Raw genomic sequence first — 26892 nt, forward strand, 5'->3', positions numbered from 1 at the left:
TAGTAAAATTATTCCAGACCTGCACATGAGGCATTTAAATATGTTCCACAATAACTTCCCTGCAGTTCTGTATTGGTTACAGCTAAAGAACTGTGACAAAAAGATCAGATGCATGTGAGGGACAGGGGTTTCTTACTGAGTTGAAGGCAATGATTCCAAAGGCATTGTCATTGGACAGAATGGTGATTGTTGCCTTGTTCGGTGTCCCCAGTGTAACACCATTTGAAGAGCTCTGGAAAGAAGGGAGACATTATATAGTTATTTTCAACTAGGCCAAAAACACCTGAACACACCTGCAACATCCCCCAGTTGTTCACCGGTTTTGGCACTCATGCTCGTGTGAAAAAACAGAACGCCTGCCTTATCCCAATCTTCACTTCATTTCTGCACTCCCACTGAGAAGTCCTGATGGGAAGGCACAAAGACAGGAAGTACTGGGCTCAGCTCAACTATTTGTCATGTTAGCCCTCAGCAGGACACCTCTTCAGGACTTGTGCTGTGTTCTGTGATTCGGCACTAAGCGCTGATAAACTCAAAGTCTGTGTGTGCTTTAAAATCACAAACTGACTTCCTAAACCTCACACTGTGAGTTTTTGACATAACAAATAGGACTACAATCTGTGAACTGTGCAAAGAGGGTTTCCCTTTTCTTGAGACCACAGACTTGTTATTTGGTGTTTCTTTCCAATGATTCCATTAATGAGCCTACAGTACCAGTATTTCCATATGCATCTCCAGTACCAGCTATGCTCTGCTGTCTGTGTCTGAATGCAAAGGCTTCCACAAAAACTTCACAACTCACTCTGCAATATAAAAACATCTGGAAAAATGACTCATTTGTGCAAGTGCAACCATTCTATTAAATGAGAAAACAATACAGTGTACAATGACAATCTATATCTTCTTCAAAACATTTTCCTATAATTTTTTTTCCCATCCAAACACATTTAACCTGAAACCCTTCAGCAAACCAATGTATGTGTGTGTGCACATGTGCTCTAAGGTGAGAATAAGCAAAGAAAAAGGAAGTGCACAGACTCTTTGCATTCATCCTTCTATTCAAACAGGGCTTTTCCCAGCTTTAAGAGCTTTCTTTTCACTGGTGAGCTCTTGTAGCGGTCACCTCACAACACAGAATCCAAACAAAGCCAAGCCACAGGTCGAGCCACCAGTATGCACACAGACTAATGTATGCCCAGCTACATAATGTGCAAGTATGCACTGAAACACTGCACTAAAACACACTAAAAATTTATGACAAATGCAGTACAAATCCAGGACCTACTTAATGTTTCGTTCAGTTCCGTTAGCCTGTACCTGCTGTTCCTCAACAGTGTTCTCTGTTATTATCTCTATACCATATTTTTTCTGCCATGGTCATTTTTATCAAGGGTAATGCTATATAGTACTGAGTGAAACTATCACAAATGACATATATACCCTGATAAATGTTTTGTTTTTTACCTGTCCTTGATCAATGACCCTCATATAGTGCACATCCATCCTTCAGACAGTTCTTTAGTAAGCTGATAGGGTAGCATTTGGCCAAAGCTTTGTGTCTCCTGTAGTGTAAACAGAAGTGCTAAGTGGGCCTCATCTGGTCTTTCACTCTAGAAGCAGGCTAAATATGGGTTTCTGATACTGGATTCCAACCAGATGTCACAAAAATACAGCATCAAATTGAAAATATTTTGATTATAAGTCACTCTCACTGACAGCCTTTGGAAGTTTTTGCTGTTTTGTGAATGGATGATCAATTGACCATTGTCTTAGGTCTTTCAGTGAAGGTTAAGATGCGCAGACAGCGAGACCAGACCCCCAAGCTCATCAATCAAACCTGACAGCTTAAAACTAAAGGAACCCAGGGTGATAGTTTCTTGGTGTAAGGCATCCTTGGTTCTGAAGGCAACACACGGGCATTTTGACAAAGATCAACAATGCATATACAAATAATTCTTTCAGCTTTAATCCATCTTAACCTGTCATATATAAGATGTAGAACAAATAGAAAAAGCTCAATAAAATGCCAAGAATATTGAAAGAAAATATTTTTTTTTTATTTGGGCTAAAATTAAAAAGAAATTGCACTTTCTGAGGATAGGATATGGAAATCTCAGGAAACGTCTTAAAACCCATGAGACTGTTTTAATGTGCTTGGTTGTGAATCCATTCACTGGAACGAACTGAGCTTTTTTCAACAATAGTGTGGTGAACACAAAACATTTATAGAACTGAAATCCATAGAACAGACATGCCCATCAAAGTCAATGCATCCAGAGAGAGAAAGAATCACTTTAATCTAATGAATTGTGAGGCTGTGGCTGTCAGAGTAAATTTAATTTCACAAAGGTGTCTTTTAGTGTTGAACCTCCAGACACATGCAACGTTTGGCCCCACCCTGGCCAAGTGTGGAAAAAGTCCTCACAGTGCACACACATCAAAGACCTTGCACTCAAAGGCTCTTAAGGCTTACTGTGGCTCCCTATCGCTTAGTAGCTGAGGTTAAGGTTTAATACAGAAAGGAACAGAATTACAACAGTGAGACAGTTGAGAGGAGGCTTGGAGCTTCTCTGAGGACAAGAAAGGAGTTATACAGAAAAGCGGACAACAAAGGCACATACATTCAAGACATACTGGGTCAAATAAAAAAAAAACAACAACATAAACTTAAAGATATAAAATGGGCCATTACCTGAATCGTAAGGTTAAAGGTAAATGTCTCATCTGCTTCAGGTAAGTCGTCATCTTTTACAGTAAGGAAGATGGTCTTACTGGACTCAGTAGACAGCAGGAAGACAGCTGCACTGGTACCATGAAAATCCCCTGTATCAACTCCTTCAAGCTGTGTACAAGGAAACATATGAGAAACACCTTAAAATAGTTAGAAAGCTTAAAACTGAGACAAATAAGTAAGGAATGGCAAACACACAGAAACAGCCACATCAAAAACCTAAACATGGCAGGATATTGAGTATTTCACTTCAAATATAACATAACATAATATACTACAGGCATTTCTGGTGGTTTTATGTGCTTTATTTTGTCTGACTGCTTCCTGTAAGTGTCCTGATATTACTGAGCATTTCAGAAAATTATTAATGGCACAAGTATAATATTTTAAAATCTAAATTTAAAAATATGGTAAAGACATCAAGAAACCTCGGAAACCCCCACAACCACAGTCCACTGCATGGCCAGTTCTTATTGCCAGACACCAACTGTGAGCAGCTGACACGAGCCCCCATGTGGAGGACATAAAGCCAAAACCCATTCTGTGATGTCCAACAGTTTCTGCAGACACACTGCGTCTTTGATGTCACCACGACAATCTGCCGTAGAATGAGAGCTCACTGAGTTTTGGACATGCAGGTGACAGGCCAGCAACAGAGTAAAGGGATTAAATAGCAAAAGTTCAATACATACTTTTGACAGACTGAAGAGTTTGCTGTGTCACAGTGCAGTAGTGTAAAAACATAGCAAGCTATATGTCAGCACTGACTAGCTTATCCCATGTCTTACCAGAACCAAAGCTGTTACATTTATTGGGTCTCCCACTCTCTCCACAACCAGACGGACCACAGACGAGTTGCTCTCGTTGACAACAAAGTCAGTCTGGCCCAGGAAATGCAGCGTGGCCGACTCAGACACAGTGTCAGGGATGGACAGAGCCAGAATCAGTCCAGCTAGCAAAAGGACAGGGTGCATTCCTGTGAAAAGGGGAGAAAATGTAAAGGCATGAAAAATGCATGTAAAGAAAAGCAAGAAAAACAACATTTTGCATATAGTGAAGTAGCACAGATATCAATGTTGGTGTGTTTTGAAGAGTGTTATATATAAACCTATCTGAGAATGTTTCATACATTTTTCAATGTAATAAAATGTGGCAATTACAGTTAAGGTGCTACAGTAAGACAAGAGTTTAAGAAATAATTTATTACTTAAAATATTTCATACTGAGACAATGCACAATGCTAGAAAATACACTGCTGCTTTTAGACACATACTTCTTTATTCCTGTTTGTTACACATCACATCAGTAATCACATCTGACCAGGTGGAATGATAACATATTTAGTTCCAGTTACACTACACAAGAAAAAATAACATTGTCACAATCATTTCATGAGAAGAGGTAGCCTAAATATTTTAGAATATTTTACTTCACCTTCATGGTCAACAGTATATACATATATATATATATATATATATATATATATATATATATATATATATATATATATATATATATATTTATATATATATATATATATATATATATATATATATATATATATATATATATATATATATATACACATACAGGGTGGGGAAGCAAAATGTACAATGAACATTTAGTTGTTTTTTCTCAGCAGTCACTACATCAATTGTTTTGAAACCAAACATATATTGATGTCATAATCATACCTAACACTATTATCCATACCTTTTCAGAAACTTTTGCCCATATGAGTAATCAGGAAAGCAAACGTCAAAGAGTGTGTGATTTGCTGAATGCACTCATCACACCAAAGGAGATTTCAACAATAGTTGGAGTGTCCATAAAGACTGTTTATAATGTAAAGAAGAGAATGACTATGAGCAAAACTATTACGAGAAAGTCTGGGAGATACTATTAAAGAAGAATGGGAGAAGTTGTCACCCGAATATTTGAGGAACACTTGCGCAAGTTTCAGGAAGCGTGTGAAGGCAGTTATTGAGAAAGAAGGAGGACACATAGAATAAAACATTTTCTATTATGTAAATTTTCTTGTGGCAAATAAATTCTCATGACTTTCAATAAACTAATTGGTCATACACTGTCTTTCAATCCCTGCCTCAAAATATTGTAAATTTTGCTTCCCCACCCTATACATATATGTATATATATATATATATATATATATATATATATATATATATATATATATATATATATATATATATACACACACACAGTTATGAACCACCACTTACACAAGTAAGATCTGTAGTGATACTTGGTGCTACAGCACTAGAGAAAAAACATTAAAACTGACAAATCTTGTCAAGGATGAATCATTTTTCACCATATGCAAAGTGAAAACATGTAATGAATAACATCATATCACAAAAACATAATGAACATATACTGAATGACATCTGATATTCTTCATAATGATACATGTTGCTAATAACTAAAAATACATATAGCCATTACACATTGGAGCTAAAATGGTCTGAATAGAGACAGTATTGAGTGTCCAGATGTTCAGAAGAACAGCTTTTGAACATATGCGGCCAAACCGACTGCCTGGTCGGATGATCATTGTGGTGTAAATTGTTCATAAAATTGTTCTTCAATTGCAACAGCTGTTGTCATCATGTTGTTAAAACTGTTAAATCAGTTATTGTTGAGTATATTCCTCTGGTCCAAATAAATTTAATATGTAAATGATTAATTTCTCCTCTCCTCTCCTCTCCTCTCCTCTCCTCTCCTCTCCTCTCCTCTCCTCTCCTCATCTATATAATACTAAAGCTAAAACAGAGTCACCGAGACAGTTGTCATGGTTAACACAACAAAACAACACAGTATGACACATGGGGTGGAGCCAGTGAAAAAAGCTAAATTGCGGCCTCTCTGTCCTGCCTTTCCCCTCCCTACTGCCTTTACCCATCCCATTCATAATCTGCAGCACACACACTTGCCAAAACTACAAACACGTAAGTTACTCACTCTTAATTACAAGGTTGAAAAAGAACATCAGCAGCTACGGTGGATGAAGTCATGCTGTTTGCTCCTTTTTTATAAGCAGAAATCATTTAGGAAAGTTGGACATTGAAAATATCCCATTTTTCATATGTTCCATTACTGTTATATCAATTTGAGTTATTCTCAGTTTTGGCTGGTGTTTTGGTAGCAACCATCCATCAATCAGTTTTTCAGCTCTGAACGGATAACAAGATATTGCAGTGGTGTTGCAAGCTGTTTATCAAATCAAGCCAGGAACAATGGATGCAAAGAGTTGTGTTATAAGGCTAGTGTCAAGAGGCACGTGCATGTGTGTATGTGTAACACACATGCCAACAGTGGAAAGACTGCTGGGAAATCCATCAAAAAGGGATTTAGAGTTGGTGGGTAGTGGGGCTGGACAGTGGGAAATAGAGGGATAGAGAGTGAGGCTAAGGGGGGGAGGAAAGGTGAGTGTGTCCCTTGACAAAGAAGGGTTGAATAAATCCTGTTATTCACCCTGCTCTGTCTTCTGGGACTGGGAAATTTCTGCACAGCTCAAAGAGAGTTTAACTGAAAAGATAGAGAAACACTTTCCTGTGAGGTCTGTACTTTACATAGTATTTTTCCACAATGAGTCTGATGACAAATGGTCCGGCTAAGTGCATGAACCATTTTAACCTAACAGGGTCATCCTCAAGGCAAAAGTGCTTCTTCTGTTCTGGCAATGAAAATTCTCGTCCAATTTTCACAAAATATTTTAAAAGCAAACAATTGTGGTGGAATGGAAAATTGATATGGCACGCAGGCGCTCCAAAACAGATTTCCCTACCAAGTTTGAGGGTTAGCATTTTAATACATCATTTTTTCTCAGTTGTCAAATTCTGTAAAATTGACAGAAGAATGAGGTGAACACATTAATAATTGTTGGTCTTTGCCTCTATGGGTATTTTGGGTTATTTTTTCTTATTTAGCTATGCAAACAATATAATGCATCATAGAAACCCAACATTGTGATATCATTATCATAGTAAGAGTATTGTAATAGTATCGTGTTGTGAGTTACTAGATAATATTTGAGTTTTCATTTGAATCTGCTCGCTCTGTGTCATTTCTCCTTTGCTTTCAGAATGGAAGTTTGGACAGCAGGAACCATTTTTTCAGTAAATCTTTGTGCCATAGAACTTCAGTTCAAATGATGTACCCATCTACAATACAATTTTTCAGATGGATGAAAGCATCCAACCCTTTAACCTAGGTTGGTGGTCCCATAGACGTGCACTGACCCAAAAGCTGAGGCCTTTTCAAAAGGCCTGATGCAAAGCAGATGCTGAGTGGATGGCACAGGTCTGTTTCAGAAGTGGCAGGGAAGTCTTTGTGCTGACATCATGTGTTGTGCCAACCCGAGCCCCGGGGGTTACCGAGGGACCAAGAGTCTGTCTGTCACATCAAAGTAGGCATGGAGTGCCTGGCGCAGACCTCTGACATTGATAAGGCTGGGAATCAGAGGTGTACAGGGACCGAACCCTGCGCGCACACACACACACACACACACACACACACACACACACACATGCACACTGTCAGGGTCGCACAGTCAGCATGCACAGTCAAGATGCAAGGTCTGAGAGCTGAGACAGGCAGATGGATGATAGGCCAAGACACTGGAGAGCTCTGAAATGCATGAAAACACACCGTCCATCACAGATATCCTAGGCCAAAGAAACAAAAAAATGACAGCTGAAGCCAGGACTCTGGGACTGGGCACTGTAACAAGCCACAGGCAGCACCACAACTAAAGAAACTTCACATTATGAAACATCCAAAATTGCTTTTATTGACTTATTCTGTGACTGTGCGGCCTAAATCAGCTGACTTGTTTTCCATACTGTATTGCTTTATTTCCTGGAACACACATAAAATCCAATATTTATTACATAATCCAAATCTATGATGCACAGAACTAGATGTATATAAAGCTGAACAATATAAAGCAAAATGGGCTGCTCACATACTTGTTAGATGTGCATCCAACATTTATCCTCGAATCATTTTTCCATGGTTAGGCAGATACTTATCTGGGCCGGCCTTTCTTAACAACAGGAGTGTCACTAAGTCCAGTTGTTATACAAGATTAACTCAGATCAAAGCATACGCTACATACACATTGATAGTTGTCAGAGTAATTACAATACATTAATTTTCTTTTTAGGTTAATCTTAAGCATGGGGAAGGGATGGGACTAAATAAATTCTTCCTCCTTTTTTTTTTTTTTGAAAATGTAAAGAGACTGTATTTGTGTTACATTTCAGTTTTTTTATTGATTGATTTTAGTTTGAGTTATTAACATCTCCATCTTCCTATATTTTTAATAATTACAAAAATTATGACACTGTCATGGCATAATCTTGATAATAGTTGCACACATACACTTTATGAAATAGAGACACTAGCCTTTTTAGGCATTATAAAAAAAACTGCACAGGGCAAATAAAAAAAAAAAATATATAATACACAAAGCCTATTACTTCAATATATTACTGATAATGACAGCTACAACTAATTAAATAAAGAATATTATGGCCCTTATCATCCACAACAACAGCTGACCAGGGCCTTCACTGGCTATGAATGCAACAAACACATGTTGAACTTGTCTGACTTCAGGCAATGACTCATCACCTGACTGGAGAATTAAATTATACAAATAGCAGCAGAAGAAGGGCCACAACAAAATGATATTGTCAGACCCTCAAAGTGTAGAAAATTACATAAAATTAGTGGTGAGAGTATACCTTTTAGCTTCATCCATGTGTTTTTATACAGGGAAATCCTTACAATCCAAACAAATGTGCAAAATAGTCACAATCAGTTTAATTAACTGCGGTCGGGAGATTATGTAATAATTGAGAGAGGCCTAACTGTGCCCCTTCAGTATCTCTTGCAATCAATCACTCACCCTTATCTTCTGATACAACCTCAACATAACCCTATCACTTCCTTTTTCTCTGAGATAAGACAATATCTATGTGATGGATAGCTCATTCCCAGTTGGACTTCCCAGTAAGCTCAAACCCGATAAGCACAATGACTAGTCAGAGTGAGAGCAGTGCTGTCTGTGATGGTTTGACCTAGTCACCTCACCTGTCAGACCTTCTTTAACCAGCCGACTGGTGTTGGGAGCCTGGTTCACAAAAGGTATTACATCAGACCCCTTGCAGTCACATACACACGCACACACTCACTGATCTATTGGATAGCCCTGTCAGAGGTGCTGAGGCAGTGTCTGGTTGCAGGGCTGCTTCTGGGGTCAGTGTTCAACGCTGATGCCTCTAGGGTTTCTCCTGACAGAGGCCTCTGCGTTGTAATCTTTAGTATCAATAATTCACAGTAAACCTAAGACTTCACAGTAGGAGGACGGTAGTAAGTGTGTAGGATTCACCTTATAGAATGTGACATGTGCTGCTGGTTACACAGGTGATCCCCTGCTAAAATATACAGTCTGCGATCACAAATTGCTATGCTTGAGAGTGAGAGTGTGTCTCCATTTATCCCAGCACTTGCGAGATTAACTCCAGGTCTGCGGGTCCTTCTCAAGGTAAAGTTCCAGACTCTATAATTATAATAAAAACTATGCCTTTCCCATTTGAATGTGAAAACACCAAAGCTTTAAAAGAGTAAAGCAATACTCTCACTTCCCTCTCTGAAGGGAGTGTGTGGGATAACAGACTCTTAATCAAGGGTTTTCCCATGCGGCATCCCTGCCCTAAGGCTTCCCTGGTCCAGAGACGCCCTTGGTGAAGAGCTTGTGGTAATATCTGGCAGTTAGACACACACACACACACACACACACACACACACACACATACACAGATCTCCAGTTGTCTGACACTAGGAGGCCTAGAGTGGGAGCTCATTTATCAATCTTACAACTTTGGTCCATGATCTGGAGTCAGTCTGGCCACAAAAAGCAACTACTCTGTCATTAAAATCAACTAATATAAGAGTGTTTTTAGTAGATTTGTGTGTCTACTCTGGGCAGAATCACACTAAAAAAACACCCATGCAAACAAACAATATGACTGATACAACAGAGGGAAACCGATGTAAACCGTCACACACCCGTCACACACAAATACAGATGCTGTGGTAGGCAAAACAGACAGAGGTGATAATAAGCCTTCACGAACATCAATCTGTATTTACTGGACATATAGCATTAAGGGGAGACTGCTATGCCAGTCCTTCAGGGCTATAAACACTGGAAAATGGAAGTGGTCTGTGGTTGGTTCAGACCAAATATGAAAAATGTCTAATTTAAGTAGTCTGAACATTCACTCTAAATATTCAGCAAAAAGGTCCATTAAGGTCGTCATCTAAAATTTTACATAAGTGCATTTTTTTTCTTTTCATAAAACACACTGTTGTATTAGTTCAGTTAAGTGTCATGCTATGCATTTGGCCAAAGTGGTGCTCTGTTTATTGGCTTGTTTTCTGTTTGAGCTGCATTAAGCTATGCCACCACTCCAATGAGTGTTGGATCCTACCTCAGAAACCACCCACCGTCCGTTCTCAGCCCGGCGTAGCCACGGCTGCCATACCCGGTCAACTCACAAGCCCATAATTGTACTTCACATGTACTTTCTGCCGCTGGTATTTTTAGATCAGTTAATGTTCTCGCCATACAGAGAAGCTGAGGAGAAGAAATTAAGAAACTTAATAAGCGAGTAGAGCTAAAACATACATCATTAAATCTGACAAAAAATTCTGTGTTACTCACTGGGCTTATTTTGGAGAGCTCTGCGTAAAAAACAGATTCCTTTTTATTTTGAGGGCAAAACAGAAAACCTACCATTAGCCCAACAACAGAACAATTTTCTGGAAATAAGAATCACAAAGTTCTGAATCACAACTGAATTATGCCATTTCACATAAGGGGATCTTGAAAACACTTGAATGAATACTTCCCCAAAGAACAAAAATGCATGAGGTCAGCCTCCCAGCTATTGTCAGATGATACTTTTCAAACCAGGCATTTCTCCTTGAGGGGCAAGAGGCTGCCAATCAAGTGTGCATTTTACTGTGAAAAAAGAAACATAGAGAGGGAGAGTTTTCCTGAGGTATTGTCCACTCGGCTGTGGTCGGCTGCTCTTAAGTTGAGCCATTGGCGTCCTGTATTCCTCGAACTAAAAGCAAAGTTTTTTCTCCACCTTAGGAAACAATGCGAAGGAAGGGATATAGAAAAAGGAAAGTAGTTCCAATTGAGTAGGAACCAGTTTCTGAAGAATTAAGAGCATTTTCCAATTTCAGCACTGGCTGACTGATTAGCCTGTATGACACACAGTGATGGAAGCAGACAGAAAAGCACTCTCAGGGGATTAAATAAGGTTGTGCTCTCCATAGCCTCGCAGACCAAAGGGCTAAATTAGAAAGGGTATTACTTCATTGCATGTAACTGGTTGGGCCTGGATGAAATGCTAATTGCATTTCAAAGGAGTTCCAAAAAACAGAGAGGCAACCCAGAACGGGGGTGTATTTTCATTGGAGAAGAAGCGGGACTTTACGATTCACTGACCAGCACACAATTTTAAGGAGCTTGCTTTTGTTCACTCATGCTCCTTTTTGTGTTTTGTGTGCATTTCTAACATTGCCACAGTTCTCTATTCTTTTGTCTCTCCCACTTTTTGGCATGCTGGCCTCCTCTCTAACAGAATCCAAACCATCCTATTCAGAGTCCCTCTTTTTCTTTCAGCTCTACTCTATCACTGCAAAACAAGGACGCACACACATCTCTCGTACAGTAGTTGTGGGAGAGTGCCTCTATCCAGCCTTACCAGCGCTGGAACACTAAGGGCCAGATGGCAGGACTGAGGCAGAAGGATATAAATCCCAGAGCAAGTGTGGTCTTCAGATTCTGATCATCAAAGGGAAAAATATAAACTACTTCCCCTCTACCTTGCATAAACTCATCCTTCAATCTGACCTCAGTTTACCTCCAGAGTTTTGGACATATCGTACAAGAACAGACACCGAGATGCAGTGTTTCCTTGTTATAGCCAAGAGATTGAATTTTTTATTCTGTTATTTATAAAGCTATGATCTCAAATTAAGGAAGCAAGAGAAACAGACTGAATAGATTTTTTTTAAAACAATAAACAGATGCCAACCAGGGCTGGATCGACCAACTCCACTTATTAAAGAAATTCCTCTGCTCTGACTAACTAACTATATTATAATGAAAGATGGGAGAGATAAACAAGAGAAGACAACAAAATAAAGTAAGCAGCACTGGTTTACAAGACAAGGTAAATAAGAAGTGTGTTTCATCCAGTGATTAAATTTCAGTGATCTGCATCAAAGGTTTACTTGTTAAATGGTTTCAACTTTTTTCTCTCCTGCTCAGTTTTTCATGTTACGCACAAACACACACACACACACACACACACACACACACACACACACATAAAAACAGTCTTAAGAGGCAGGGGAGTGTAAGGATGGATAATGTCCTTCCAGCAGAACTCGAAGTGTGACCCACTCAACCTTATCCTCAAAATTAGGACAGCAAGCAAGGGGCACTATGGGATGCGTTCCACATGGCTCCCCAAAAACATTAAAGCAGGAGGTACAAACCAGAGGGTCCCACATGGGGGCCTGTAAAATAAGCAACTGCAAAGTGTGTTCAGTTATCAAACAAGACTGTGGAGCAGATTCTGGCTAAAGGATGAAAAAATGCGTGAAACTTAATTAAATTTGCACAGAGTCTAGCCAAGCAAATTCGAACCAGAGGAAATCCCCTTCCAAAATGTTCTCCAACTTTTCACTATGTTTTGATATGTAACAAAAGGATGTTTTTCTGAGTCCTTCCTGCACTGATTTTCCATGCAGTTCGCACTTTTCAAAAGAAGCAAAACTGCACTTTTTTGACAAAACTCAAATGTAGTTGCCATATATGAACATATTTTAGTAATATTACAAATTAAATGACTTATTCAATAAAGTATTTTGGTGCTGGTGTTTGTTCTTAGTTGGACTGATAAAGAAGCTGGTCACATATTATATTCAGCACAGCAGGTAAGACAGGGTCTCAGTCTGACCTATGTAAGACCACCGACATTACAAATATCACCCAAGGTCAAAGTTCAGGTTTATTACTTGAAGGAAAAAGCTGGGCAGCTGTGGGAGGGCTCATTGTGGCCCCTCTGGTGCTAGAGTTACAACAATAAGTCTGAGCGTATGTGGGCATGCATGTGTGTACACATGAGTGTGTGATTATGAGAGTTGACAGTGAGGTCATGGCCAAGGGTTCTTCGCAGTGACCGTACTAGAACCCTCTCACCGGGAACAATATGTGGTCGGTCCGGGCCACTAAAGAGACCTCAGGATTGTTGGCCATTGCTGAGGCCCCGCCACTTTTCCTGTCCCTCTGCTCCAAAGACTACAACTTCTAAAACATTTTACTGTCTTCTCTGCATAAGCTTGTACTGTCAAATGATTTTCGGAAATAAAGTATTAAAACCCCTGACCACATTATAAGAATTATTATTTATGATTTCAATTTGTCCATTCACTCAATCTTTAATAAACTTTTTTTTTTTTAAGAAATGGTGATATCAGATCAGGTAATACTACAAAAACAGAGACATGCTGCAGAAACGATGGTTCATTTTTAACACATCACTGGCAAGAATATTATAATCCAACACAAGATATATCTGACCATCTCATTGCCGATTTTGCGAAATAGATCAGACCCTTTTATTATGTGCTATGGAGATAAATAAATATAAATATTATATATAAGTATTTTAAATAATTCCCAACAGCTGTATTTTCTTTGTCTATATTGCATGCTCCTTCTCTCTTCTGTGAGCCTTGAGAGCCTTAATGATTCCATCTGCCATCTTCCATCTTATCCATATAAATCATGCTTTTTTGCACGTAGGTTACACATTTATATTAACAGCTCCATGGCCTTCTGACCAATTTGCCACTTTGTTGTCTTTTCCTTGATTCCTTTTTTACCTGGAGTGAAAATATGTTTGAATGTATTCTAAACATTGAAGGTTCATTAATAACTATTCAGTGAGGTCAGTGAGCATCCACAGCACCGCCATCACAGCAGGTTTATAGTAAACATCTGGAATATCTTGCACCAAGGGATTATTCATTGTTGTACTGCATGGTACTTCTTAAGGAAATGGTAATTTGAGAAAGAAGTGTGAAAGTAGGTGCAACATTTTATCCTCTCAAGGTGTAGGGAAAAAAGTCTGTAACTAATAAGAAGTGCACGTGCTGTTGGTTTTAGGCTCCATTTTGAAATCACTAACGCAGAATGCACATTTTATGCATTGCACTGAACAGATAATATAGGCACTTTCCTTGAAGAATATACTTGAAATTAAATTAAAATACCAATGTGATCACATGCAGATGATTTCATTAGAGGTAGTCCTGAAAATCACATGAAGACAAATGACACTGAAGCTATTACACGAAAACACCCACTGTAAATTAGTATTTTGTTTGACTTTGACAGTAATAAGTGAAGATACATCTACAAAATAGTAACATGAAACTATTTTATATTATGAAAAGAAACACAAATATCTGCACATATTCCGTAACTATCAGGCCATGAAACATTCCAGCTCATCTTTATAAATACCCTTCATTCATCAGATAAAGCGATCCATCACAACTCTTGCCCACAACTGAGATCCATCGGCTGAGGCAGTCAGCCTGTTGCAGGGCAGTGAAGTGTACACACAGGGCCGAGCGTTCATCTATTTTCCTCTGTGCCCGCACACTGGGAAGACAAGCCCTCTCATCCCCAGCAAACTCATCAATCTCATCCTGTCCATAATGTGCAACACTTCAGCAGCCCTCATCAATGAACTAGCTCTGTTTATGGTACTGTCTCCCTTTGTACTGTGCAACCATTAGGAGGTGATACAGAAGGAGAGAGGAGCAGGCAGTAAAACAGTTTCCGCCCAGTGAATCACATTCAGACCCCCACACAGGCGACTGGGGGCTGACCCCTGCCAGGCAGTGACATAAACACTGACAAACAAAGGACCAGAGCTCTGTGCAAGAGGGGAGCTTAGAGGATCCAGATCTACAAAAACATGTGACTGACATGTTGACATTGTGGGTTCTCACTGATGGAAAAAAGAATAATTAGCATGAGAAATTAAATTAAGACACATTTCACAGCAAATTTAGTGTATTCTTTACAGACAAAAGGGACAGAGTGTTTCTTCATCTGCTCCAAAGATTTTCCAGTTTTGTGCAAAGATGCATGTATTTGTGAAACAGTTAACAGTGAAGGCTGGCGCGTAGGAAGAGCAGGTGTAAGTGCTGAATGGACACAGAAGCGGCTCCCTCCCTTCCTCTCCAGTGAGAAAAGGATTTAACTCTGCTGAGGCACCACGGAGAAGGCAACAAAAGAGATTTGCAAAGGACGCACCAAGATGACATCATGTCAAATCAATTAGAGATAAGGTGGACATATTCAATTATTCAATGCTTGCAAACCTCACCCTGTCAACAGTTGTAAATTATGAAGCCTGGACATCTGCTTAAAACACGCAAAGAAACAGCAGCACAATAAGGTTACAGGCAACACTCGTTTATTTAACAGTTGCAGCACATGTGCGCAACTCAAAGTGTGCCAAGATTACTTATGTCCAGAGTAAGCCTATAGATTAGTGAACGGAGCCTTTATAAGAGGGTCCCCGGCTCACCATGTGTGGCAGTTCCCCCTGAATTGTTGTTTTATTTCAGTGGGAGAGAGAAAACCCAGACAAAGCGCAGTAATCACACTGGAGATCCTGGATGTAACCATGGAAGCGTTTGTCTTCGTCCTCAATGGGCTACCCGGCCATTCATTTACTGATTGCGCTGAATCAATATTTAGGCTTTTCAATTTTATTAGCTGCACCGAGGGGGATTTTTGGCACAGCGCAAAAAGAAATTAGCAGCGGCCAACCACTTTTAATCGTTTTCTTATAGTGTTATACAATATGTCTGCTTGAGCTGTCCGGCATAATTGATGAGGAGTATCGCCTCTCATTTGTTTGCTTTATTCTCTGCTCTATTAATCTAGGTCTACTATTGGCTTGGAGTCACAGATCATTACTGACTCACTTACTGGAAAATAAATCTAAGACTACTGTATTGTCTAAAACACGGACGGTAAACATGTCTCACGAACATCATCTCGCATCCTTAAGTCTTTCTAAGTTTTACTGGTCATTCATCCTTTTTCATGTGCACATCCTTACAATCGCAATGACAAACAGTATCATATTTAAGAAGAGAAATAAAAAAAATCATGCCAACTTACCTGACACCTTGCTTGGCTCTGTCCAAGATAAATGACTATAATATCTTTGTTGCTGAGGATAACATCGATACGCGCTCTTGGGATCTTCAGCTCCTCTTAAACAGCAGCCAATAACCGCATCTTTAAGCAGTGTTTGATCGAAATAAACCAGCTGGGTTTCGATTATTCCTTTAGCTTTGGGCTCCCGGAGAACAACATGGGATGGAGCACGTATGTCAACTAACGGGACTGAAGCCACAAGAAATAAGAAATGCGGAGCGGTATTCTACTCCAGTCTGTTCAGGACCTTCTGCTCTGTGCACAGCTCCGACCGTCTGCAGCCATGTGAGAACTACCACTACTGTACACACGACTCACTGACCCCACAGAAAGATTAGTTTGCAACTACTCAAACACTCCGGCTTCTTTTCCCGGTCGTTGCCTAATGAGACTAGATGTTTTAATCCCGTTTGTCTCTCTGGTGTTCAATGTAGGGGCTGACAGCTCCACCCAGTGGCTGCTTATTTCCACTGTAGTCACTCCATTTCAACTTAAGACTTACCTACTTTTTAAGTATGTGTTGACTGATTCTCCCAAACACATTTTACATGTTTTTCACGACAGACAGATCCAAAGGAAAGTTAGCAATGGCTAATTTAGGTTAGCATTATGACGATTTACACTAAAATGTTATCACTTATTCTACTTGCCTACAAAGTCCGTAGTTTTTCCATAGCCACTTCACTCTCTATACGTTTTATTTAACATGACAACTAGTTTATGTACTGGATTGAGAACGTAATTATATACATAAAAATATTTCAATATCTTGGTAACGTTGGCTAGCGGTGCTGCTTTAGTTAGTACATAGCGCCATCTAGTGAATCACGCGAGAACTTCGTTGGAGGCGTCGTTAGTAACGTCATTACGTAATTATTCTGTAGACGTGGCGTGAGTGGTAGCAACCCAACAGTAGCTAGCAGGTAGACGGAAAAGCAACAGCAAGGTGAGCTCGTAGATAATCCCGTGGCGGTGATGGATTTTATTCAAGAGAGCTGATTGATTGGTGTCCACCTTTTCAGGTAAAAGTGCCTGTCGACGTCTTTCTTCACATATATGCGTCATCTGTATTCACTAGAAGATTAAAACGCATAGCTCTTCTTCCTATGTGCATAACATTGATGATCGCTAACTAGCATTAGCCTGTGTAGATTTCTTATTCGTAAGTTGTCTAAACTATGGACATGCGTTCTTAGTATTTTACGTAAATTTATGTTAATCCATGACCAACCCAGCCGTTCTGTTTAGAATTTAACTTGTTTAAGGCTTGTGTCTTCAGCTTTGCTTTGTTATAGCCACTGGAAAACGAACGATACTGAGTGGACTTTGTAGAGTCGGAGTGTATGAGGTGTTGCTGTTAGCATTAGCATTAGCCGTGTTGCATTGGCATGAATGAAAGCTAGCGGTAATTACTTTCACTTAACGTCTAGTTAAATGGTAGATAGCCTTTAATAACTGTTACTCGTACTCCTTGCTAGTCAATCACAGCACAGCTTCTAGTTATATAGCTCCATGTTGAAGAAGAGTTAATCGTTCAATGTAGCGTCTAAAGTATGTTGAAGTGTGTTTGGTTTTGCACATATGGGATAATCACAGCTGTGATCGATAATGCTAGGTTAGCATTTTTCTGGCTTGGTAATGTTACATAAATAGAGGACCTTGACATCTTGAAGGCTGATGCACTGTCTATAACGTCACTTATCATGAAGGGAGAGGTTTAAAAGATAAAGTGATCCTGTCGATCTGTAGTTAGTATTCCCAGGATCTCCAGAGAGATAGGTAAAAAAAAAAAAAAAAGTTAATTTAAGTAAATGCCCGATCGACAATTATACAAATACATTCAAGTGATCTTATTTTTTTTTTTTGTTTTATTTAATATCTCAACATGATAATTGTTTTTGCTTTTTTATGATGACATGTGTAAATGTTTGACTTTTGGAGGGCTAGCTGAAGTAATGATTATTTCCTCTTTAAACATCCAAATAATGTTAAAACCAAATTAAACGATGACCAATTGTTTGTATGTTTGACTAAATTTTCTAAGTTAAGGTGGTGTTATGTAACACCACTTTAAGTTATCTTCCTTATGTAAAGGTATGGTACTCTGCAGTGTTGACCTTTGTTCGTTTAAAGTGACCCTCCCAGTGAGGAAGGTATTTGAATAGAATCAGCTTTTGTTTTGTTTTAGTTCAGACAGACTTCCTTCCTCTTTAACATACCTTAGGTTAAAGCTTACCCACCAAATATTCAGCAAAGTTAAATTGTCCAAGTTTTTGATTTATAGGTAAATCTGTTTTTTTTTCTGTTTTTTCCTAGTAGTGACAGAAAAAATGTCCAGTAGAAGCCAGCACTATGGTTTACAGTCAGCCACCATGGTGCAGCCTAGTAATGGTGGCCGTACGTATCTGTTTGGAAACAATGGCTCAGAGAATGACTTGTCGGAAGAAGATGCAGAGAGTTATGAACTTCGCCCACGTGGTAGAGAGAAGTTGCGGAGAAGTCCCTCCAGAGAGAGGATGGACGATATTATCTACCTGGCCAAAGATATCCTGGAAGGGGACACCCTGAACAGTATTGCCCTGCAGTACCATTGCTTGGTATGACCCTTAATTTTGTCTTTTTCTTCATGTTCATTTGGTTCTAGTGTATGTTTATGTAAGCAACAATCCATTTTCAATAATTTCCCCCTGGGATTAATAAAGTTTTCTGATTCTAGGGTTTTATATTTTAAACTGTCCTGCAGTAACAACAGAGATGGTAGTTTTTCTTGGTTGCATGTTTTGCTTGAAAGGGAAAAATCATGTTTCACAGTAACCCCATCAGTTGTGTAGTTGTAAGAAAACGTTCACTGTTTCTCTGTAATACATAAACTTTTTTTCTGTGCTGTCTAGGTGGCTGATATTAAGCGTGCCAACAACCTTTTGACAGAGCAGGACTTCTTTGCCCTGAGGTCGGTAAAAATCCCTGTGAAGCGCTATAGCATCCTCACCGAGACTCATGGCACTGGTCCTCTCTCATCTGCCTCCCCTACTGGGACTAGACGTCTGCCCCAGGCCTCACCTGTTACCTCCACTTCCCTTCCCTCTGAGTCTTCAACAGACTCTTCCTCCTCCACTGACAGTGTGGAGGGATTCCTCCTGGAAAAGGACAAAGACATAGAGCGGCTGGTGAAATCTACTGGTCCATCTCGGAGCAGCCTGAATGAGGTTGTGTCCTCTTTAACACTACAACAACCACTGTTAGGAGCTGACTACAAACCGGTTCAGAGGAAGGACCCTTATTATGGGGCAGACTGGGGCATGAGATGGTGGACGGCTGTGGCCATCATGCTGGTTGTTGGTATTGTCACACCTGTGTTTTATCTGCTGTATTATGAGGTTCTTATGAAAGCTGATGTCAGCCACCATGGGTCTCCCACACAACCACCTGGTAGTATACCTCAGTGACATCTTCATGGCAATGATTTGGACATTCATGTTGGAGAGGACAGTCATGCAGGGGCTGGCCCTGGACACCATGCTGGAAATGTTGCTGGACATCCACATGGACTTGGATTGGACAAAGCAGAGACCACGAAAACACATAGCAGGAAATTCCATTTTTACATACTAGCCTCTTGCAGCTCAAAGATGTAATATGGCTGGGTGGTGATTCCACATTTATACAGTAGTTTTTATCAACCTAATGGTTTAAAGCAATCTGTCTGACTGGGACAGTCACTTTATATAGGGAACAGTCATTTTTTATGGAGACTAAGAGTAAGGGTGTGTGTTGATTTACATTTATTTGCTTTTTGTAAATGGCATTCATGTGTTGAGATTAGGTCCATAAATATCTGCCAGATGAATGGATTGAAGCTAAGATGGGCAGACCTTTAATACAAGGTTTCAAGTTGTCATCTGTGTAGGAAATATGCACTGTATCAGAGGTGATGTTTTTATCACCATTTATCAACTGTAATGTTGATGAGCTACACCCAGACTCAAAAGAACTGAAAGGCAGACATAAAGCAACATTTTTATCGAATTTCTTCTGTGCAGTGATGATTAGTGGACACACCTTAGAGAACTATTAATTCTGTGAATTTGGTTATACAGTAAATTTTTGCCATTTTCACATTAGTATGTTTCAAACACTTCATTGTGAAGAAAAATTTGTTGCCATTGTGTATAATATAGATTTATTACAGAACTACTCAGCATATGTTTTACTTACACTATCAGTATTAGAACCTAAGAAATTTAATTGTTTTTAAATTTCTCTCCATGTTGCTTGAAATTTTGTCATTCCTTTAGCTTGCCTGAAGAGACCTGCAATTTTCTTTTCAGTGAACCTCCAACAGCGTTCTGAGGAAACTGGGAAATGCGTGGCATTTCCACAAAGGCTCATACTTGTAATTGTGAAATCTCAGAATTTGTTATGTAGCCCTTTTTATTTTATCACTCATTCAGCATTTTATGAAAAGCATTGTGTTGTTGACAGTATGTGCCTTTCAACCTGTGGAAATGTACTACAGGTCAGAGAATAAATAAATCTATTTTATTTAAATTATTGCCATTGCACACACAGTTTGGCATTTCTTATTTACAAAATTACCTCATGGTCTCAAAACAAAGAAATAGAATAACTATACTGCCAGACACTACAACATACTTTCAGTAAACTATCAGAAATAATGTAGTGAATGTTCACTTCAAAAACACAAGCTTGAATTTCCTTTGCCGATTGTCAGTATGTAGCTTCACCGTCCATATTGTCATCGCTGTTTGCAGCAAAGTCTTCCCCGTTGTCAAAATAACTGTCAATATAGTCATTTTCCTAAAGAGAAGGAAAAGATCGTGAAAGTAGATTAACTTCATTTCTTAAAATTCCTACGAATGTGTTTTAACTTATTAAAAAGGAAAATATGTATACAATATATAATCCAACCTCTTCAATCTCTTCATCATATTCTTCATCTTCAATTTCCCCCTCATCCTCCTCATTCCCTGGTTTCTTTTCAGTCTCATCAGCTGAGTTTTCAGCATCACCATCTTTCTTTTCCAAGTCCTGGAATATTCATGTTAAATTAATGGATAACATGAGTTGAGGAACACATACAATACCTGCACACATGTTAAACATCACGTTGTGCATATGTTTTATCTGCATATGTGGATGCTTGATAAATGGCATTAAACAAAAGACAATTAACCATGCTTCTAATGGTAAGTACTAAAACCCAGAAAGGAAAAAAAAAACAGCTGGCAGAAGCTTACATTCAATTTAGTCATCATATCTTCTGCATCTTTGCGTGACAACTTCACAGTTTTCTTCTTTGTATCTGTTGGATTTAATTATTTTATTGTTATTCTTACGGTGGAAAAAAAAACAATTCTATTAATAAATGCACCATGACTTTGTTATACCCGATTTAGGACGGGCTTTCTTCTTTTGGGGCATCAATTCCTTTGGAAAAAGGTTCCAGTCTAAAACATAATGAGAAGTTTAATTATATTTGTTTTGTTTCCATTGGTTTTAGCTCTGTGACTTGACACAATAATACCTGGAGTCCATTGCTCATCTTCCACTAGTCTTTGCTTCAGGTATCTCTCTGTGTACCTCTCCACTTCTGTTTCATGTAAACAAAGAGCAAGTTATGCTTCAGTACACTCATCAGATGACTCATTTTACACAAATAGTATCACCAGTTCATCAAAACATATATGTCCTCATATGCACCTGATTTAAATAGGTTCAGTAGACAGGAACATCAGATTATAATCTCATTCATGACAAAATAAAAGTAATGAATGTAATGGCAATCAAGGTGCAAAACAAAATTTTGGGATGCAGATTATTATAAAAATAACACATTAAACTGTGCATTTGAAGACATTTGCAACAATAACACTTGTTATATACTTAGATCATAGCTGAATAAGGGAACTCAAAAAAGGTCCGTCAGGCCACACCATAAAAATCATATTAAGGCCAGATACAGCTATAGCTGTAATTCAATATACTTACTCAATCTGCTTCTCCCCTTACTCCAGATATGACCCTAATTAAATGCCTCAGTTCCTAAGTGCTGCATTATCATCCCTCACAGCAGCCAATTGTCTTCTCATATCATTTCTATTGGATGTCAGGTTTCTCACTAGACTCCTCCTCACCTGCCTTGTTGGACTGACGCTTAATGTTGTGTGGCAGTCGTTGCATGGCTCCCCTCATCTCCTGCTTTAAGGCCAGCATATAGTCCTCATCCTCTCCAGCTTTCAGTGGTATTGGCTTAAAGTCTGTGTTCTGGATGACAACAAAATGAGATAATGTGATGATTTTTAGAAGCAATATTTTCAAACTAATGTACATACCATAGTCACTGTGATGTGTAGGACTGAATCTGGAAGGTCCAACTTTCAGTGACTCAGCAAAGTGATTTTTACTGAGACAGATTCAAGTGTTTTTTTTTTTTTTGTTTTGTTTTTTTCTTTTCTTAAATCACTGAATGTGCTGGGGGGACAGTTAGATAAGTTATTCAAGAAAGGGGTCTAATTTAAATGCTGTATCCCCAAAAATGTCATTATGCAAAAACCACAAAGAAACCAGGCATTGAGGAGTTAATATTCTTATGAGTGAAATGTTATTCAAAGATCCAACAGTTAAAGTGTTTATTGTCATATGCACAGTGAAAAAAAAATATGATCCCTGCACAATGAAATTCTTGCTATGCTGTCCACATAATGCCATACACGCACACATACACACACACATTTATATAAAACAAGTATAAATAGAGAAATGATAAAAACAGAACAGGATGGATAAAAAAATAGTGCAAATGCCAATGGTGCAATTCCATATGTGCAAATGAATGATGTAAACAGGTAAATACAGTTACTTAAGCTTACTGATAATTTGTTGAATTGCTTTCATAAACACTGCAGATACATCATTCTTTATGATATAATCTTTAACTAGATCAAGCTACTGAAAACTTTTCAGATATCTGCACTGAGTGTCACTCAAAAGCAAATTTGATGTACTGCAATGTGATATGTCGGTGTGTGTGTGTGTGTGTGTGTGTGTGTGTGTGTGTTTGAGTGACTGGATGCTACTTACTGGAAACAGCGGACTGGGCCCCACCCTGGCTTCTGGCATGCTGCCTCTACCGATTCCCAGAGCCTCAATGTTGAAGGTGAAGGCAGCTACTCCACGGCCCCTGCCTGCCATGGCTGCAAGCCAATTGTGTACCTGCAGCAGAGTCCACAGAACACACATGACTTTGAGCCAACTTCACAGTCCACCACCACGTGTACACACACATAAGGCACACTGAACCTCTCATCCTTTTTTTTTTTTTTTTTTACTGTTATGCGGTGTTAGTTCACAGTACAGCGTTACACAAGAGGGTACCCCAAGCCTTATACTCACTAGAAGACTGTTAGTAAATTGCTCCGAATGAGGAGTGGTGAAATCCTAAAAGCCTGTGGACTACAGGCCTGTTCTGCGGCATTTAATCTTTACTGACTCTCCATGTTTTCACTTGCGATTAACATTCAGCTACACTGTTTGATCTGTAGTTCAGAATTCTATAAATTCCTGTTATGACCACATTTAAATCTAAATCTAACGCTACTGATCACTTGTCAGGCCAGAGTGATAACAGCCGGCGTGGATATCCATCGCTCCCACGACCCCTCGGCAGCGTGCACTATGTGGCTTTAACACGCCCCGCCCTCCGCAACGTCAAAAACACTACGCTTATTTCCAGCCAATGGAAGCGCACGTTTTGCCGTCGTCCGTCGAATTTTCGTCGAATCACAACCGTCTCCTCCCACAAGGGTGTGTCGGCGGCCACCATCACATCAACCTCAATGAAAGACATCACACCTAGCAAGAAGGCTAGTAAGCGCAGAAAAATTACCTGACAACACAAACCCTCCATCGACAAGTACATGAACTGGGATGTCTGCGGCCGACTGGTACGCCCACAAATCGCTCGGAGACGGACTCTTCTGGATCCAGGAGCGGTTTTACCAGTCGGAGAACAGGGCCAACATCTGGCTGCTCCGCGGTTCGCACCAAGACGTCGTCATAGACACAGGTTTAGGCTTGAGGAGCTTACCTGACTACATCGACGCAAAGGGGCTGCTCGGCAAAGATCCTCAAAGGAAGAACCCGTTGCTGGCCATCGCCACCCACGCCCACTTCGACCACTCGGGCGGTCTGCATCAGTTCCAACAGGTGGGCGTCCACAGCGCCGAGGTTGATGCCTTGGCCAACGGGGATAATTTCGAAACGGTCACCTGGCTCAGCGACAGGGAGATTGCCGAAGCTCCAAGTCCAGGATGGAGGGCAAGGCACTACAAAGTCAAAGCTGTGCAGCCGACACACATCCTGCAGGAGGGTAGGTAGGAGAGGCAGCCTGTGGAGATATGATGAATGTGGAGGAGTGGGTCTGTGATCAAGGATTAGGTCATCAGCTGTAATTTATATAACTGCAGATAAACATCATGATCAATGCCATTAGACGTTTAATGGGTGCACCAGGACTGTGTAGTTTCCACATCGTGCTCTATACAGAATCCTCCCCTTCCCCACAGGATTTTACTGCACAGTGAATTTGGCAGAAGACCAGCAATGGCTTGCTAAATGAATGCACAGACACACATTACATGCACAAAGTTACAACACTTAGACAAGGGTGGCGGTGAAAGCATTTTTCATCAGTTTCATAATGGATGGTGCATTTGATCTGACAGTTACAGTCAAACATGAAGGTGTAGTTCAAGTGCAGGCATGAGAGAAAGGGTGTACAAACACTAGAGTCAGGTCATCTGCTAAGAGGGGACCAAAAGTCAGCCATAGTTTAAGTTTGTGTCAGTATGGGGGAAGAGGAAATAATTTTTCCTCCTGTCGTCACACTATGTTCATTTGTCATTTGTATCTGCAGAGCAGCTCTATTTTAAGCCATTCTGCTGATGACTTTGATGGATTCTGTTACAAGAAACAAGGAGAGAAACAGAGACTGCACTTATTGAAAACAAAGGGTATCAGTAGCATTGATGTAGCCATCACCTATTGTACTATTACCACACAACTACTTGCACAGTAAACTCACATTCTCTAAGTTTTTTTTTCAGTAATTTCATATTAATTTGGACAAATAACTTCCTGTCCTTCACTACAGAATAAACTCTAAAACTCTGTCTGCTATCCTCTTTGGTATTTTTGCGGGGTGTAATTTCTGCACCGTCAGTCAATACACCAACTTGTTCTGCTGTGTCAGAGCCACTACTGCAGTGCAGTTAGAATGGAATAGTTGGAAGATCCTGTAGTGTGGTCTGTCATTTTTACTGTCTTGTCAGACTGTCCAAATCATATCTAGTCAGAACCAAATTGACCATAAACTAAATTTCATGGAGAGATGAGCTTAAGAGGGGGAGCCAGCAAGCTTATGATAAATACAAGAACTATGATGTGGACTTAAGTTGAAGCCTGATGTGCACACACTTGTGAAGTAAAATGTAATACAAATGCATGTGAATGATTTTGACAATATACTGCCATCTGCCCTTTGTCCTATCTAGGTGATGTCATCAACCTGGGTGATAGACAGCTGACAGTACTTCACATGCCTGGTCACTCTCGGGGCAGCATTTGCCTTCATGATCATGAGAACAAGTTGCTTTTCAGTGGAGATGTGGTGTATGATGGCGCCATGATTGACTGGCTGCCCTACAGCCATGTCAGTGACTACATCAGCAGTTGTGAGCGTCTCGTTGGTCTTGTGGACAGTGAACAGGTAATACTGAGACAGACCAAGCTATAAGTGGTTCCTCCCTTATTTATATTGCCTTCTGATTTTAGTATGTATTGAATAAATGGCAACACAAACTATCCTTTTCTCCAGGTTGATCAAGTCCTCCCTGGACACTATAACACCTTTGGTGCAAAGCGGCTCCATCGGATTGCATCCGCATATATCAGCAGAGCTGAAACCTGTCCTGCAAAGTTCTCCACATTTGCTTGGAGTACTCTCGCTGGAGTGGCACTGCGAGCTTTCAACCCACGGAGTGCCTGCTAATAAAAGAGGATGTTGGAAGTGAAGAAAGCACTACACTGCACAATATATTGTATGAAGATGGACATAAGTGGGGTAATTTATCTGTAACTCAGTGTAACATTGTTCATTTACTTATGTAATCCAACACAAGTCATACAATTGCCAAACCACATAAAATGCCCCTATTGGGTTACATAAGTCAATAATCAGTATCATAAGGAGCATAAAATATAAAGTATTTATTAGTGTGATTGTGTATATTCATATATTGATAATTATGTTTTGTTTGAGTATGATTAAATGTATGATTTTTATACTTAAAGCAGTTGTAAAGCTACAATAGCACAACAATGGTACAACTCTGGACTTCAAACATAAAGCAGGGAGCTATCGATTCTCCTCCGAGACATTTGAAAGTGAGTCAGTATGGCCATAGTATTTCTCTATGCATATTACAGTGAAGACAAAATGTCGACTACCTCCTATGTTTGTAACAGGGCTTTGTACTATTAACAAATCGAAGGCTTTGGTATTGGAACATTGACAATAAAGCCTCTGTTCTCACTGCATTTCTTGATGCTTCTACAAGTTTGTATAGAATTTGATCTTCATTCACCTACGATAGCATCTCCTATGAGATTTGTTACAGGAGGGAGAAATAGAAGAAGAAAAGAAATGGATAGATTATGATCCATCATCTGTACAAGGAGCAGAAAACCTAAAGCACTCTTCTGATCTGAGAAAGCACTT

The 26892-nt window shown here is 39.6% G+C and overlaps 4 protein-coding genes across 6 annotated transcripts in view; 2 read left to right on the forward strand and 2 right to left on the reverse strand.

Annotated features, from left to right (window-relative positions):
- adgrv1 (adhesion G protein-coupled receptor V1) overlaps positions 1 to 16458 on the reverse strand; it is a 112954-nt gene extending 96496 nt beyond the window's left edge. Inside the window, 4 exon segments of the mRNA XM_030142528.1 lie at positions 137 to 232; positions 2693 to 2842; positions 3520 to 3707; positions 16056 to 16458. Coding sequence (XP_029998388.1) covers positions 137 to 232; positions 2693 to 2842; positions 3520 to 3705 — 432 coding nt within the window. The 5' untranslated portion in view covers positions 3706 to 3707; positions 16056 to 16458.
- Positions 16459 to 16999: 541 nt separating this feature from the next.
- On the forward strand, positions 17000 to 20646 carry lysmd3 (LysM, putative peptidoglycan-binding, domain containing 3). Of its 3 annotated transcripts, none has more exons than XM_030144156.1 (3): positions 17000 to 17116; positions 18411 to 18691; positions 18986 to 20646. In XM_030144156.1, exons 2-3 carry the CDS (start codon positions 18425 to 18427, stop codon positions 19538 to 19540), a joined length of 822 nt encoding a protein of 273 aa, XP_030000016.1. In that variant the 5' UTR covers positions 17000 to 17116; positions 18411 to 18424; the 3' UTR covers positions 19541 to 20646. The 3 variants fall into 3 exon arrangements, with proteins under 3 accessions (XP_030000016.1, XP_030000015.1, XP_030000017.1); XM_030144155.1 differs by having other exon boundaries at positions 17006 to 17116; positions 18414 to 18691; XM_030144157.1 differs by having other exon boundaries at positions 17024 to 17040; positions 18414 to 18691.
- polr3g (polymerase (RNA) III (DNA directed) polypeptide G) lies at positions 19834 to 23783 on the reverse strand. Its single transcript, XM_030144158.1, has 8 exons — positions 23508 to 23783; positions 23196 to 23327; positions 22250 to 22379; positions 21640 to 21705; positions 21503 to 21562; positions 21353 to 21417; positions 21024 to 21143; positions 19834 to 20912 (listed from the first exon to the last, which is right to left on the reverse strand). Exons 2-8 carry the CDS (start codon positions 23304 to 23306, stop codon positions 20823 to 20825), a joined length of 642 nt encoding a protein of 213 aa, XP_030000018.1. The 5' UTR covers positions 23307 to 23327; positions 23508 to 23783; the 3' UTR covers positions 19834 to 20822.
- Positions 23784 to 23908: 125 nt separating this feature from the next.
- On the forward strand, positions 23909 to 26727 carry mblac2 (metallo-beta-lactamase domain containing 2). Its single transcript, XM_030144154.1, has 3 exons — positions 23909 to 24483; positions 25667 to 25881; positions 25990 to 26727. Exons 1-3 carry the CDS (start codon positions 24042 to 24044, stop codon positions 26161 to 26163), a joined length of 831 nt encoding a protein of 276 aa, XP_030000014.1. The 5' UTR covers positions 23909 to 24041; the 3' UTR covers positions 26164 to 26727.
- Positions 26728 to 26892: the final 165 nt, after the last annotated feature.

This window comes from Sphaeramia orbicularis, chromosome 9 (assembly GCF_902148855.1).
Source record: "Sphaeramia orbicularis chromosome 9, fSphaOr1.1, whole genome shotgun sequence".
NCBI lineage: Eukaryota > Metazoa > Chordata > Actinopteri > Kurtiformes > Apogonidae > Sphaeramia > Sphaeramia orbicularis.

Excerpts from the sequence above, each read along its gene's own strand:
- lysmd3 (XM_030144156.1), top strand. The coding sequence starts at position 18,425 with ATGTCCAGTAGAAGCCAGCACTATGGTTTACAGTCAGCCACCATGGTG. Across the intron at positions 18,692-18,985 it reads CCCTGCAGTACCATTGCTTG|GTGGCTGATATTAAGCGTGC; the intron begins GTATGACCCTTA and ends TGTGCTGTCTAG.
- mblac2 (XM_030144154.1), top strand. The coding sequence starts at position 24,042 with ATGTCTGCGGCCGACTGGTACGCCCACAAATCGCTCGGAGACGGACTC. Across the intron at positions 24,484-25,666 it reads GACACACATCCTGCAGGAGG|GTGATGTCATCAACCTGGGT; the intron begins GTAGGTAGGAGA and ends TGTCCTATCTAG. Across the intron at positions 25,882-25,989 it reads GTCTTGTGGACAGTGAACAG|GTTGATCAAGTCCTCCCTGG; the intron begins GTAATACTGAGA and ends CCTTTTCTCCAG.
- polr3g (XM_030144158.1), bottom strand. The coding sequence starts at position 23,306 with ATGGCAGGCAGGGGCCGTGGAGTAGCTGCCTTCACCTTCAACATTGAG. Across the intron at positions 21,563-21,639 it reads AGATGAGCAATGGACTCCAG|ACTGGAACCTTTTTCCAAAG; the intron begins GTATTATTGTGT and ends ATTATGTTTTAG. Across the intron at positions 21,144-21,352 it reads ATATGATGACTAAATTGAAT|GACTTGGAAAAGAAAGATGG; the intron begins GTAAGCTTCTGC and ends TGAATATTCCAG.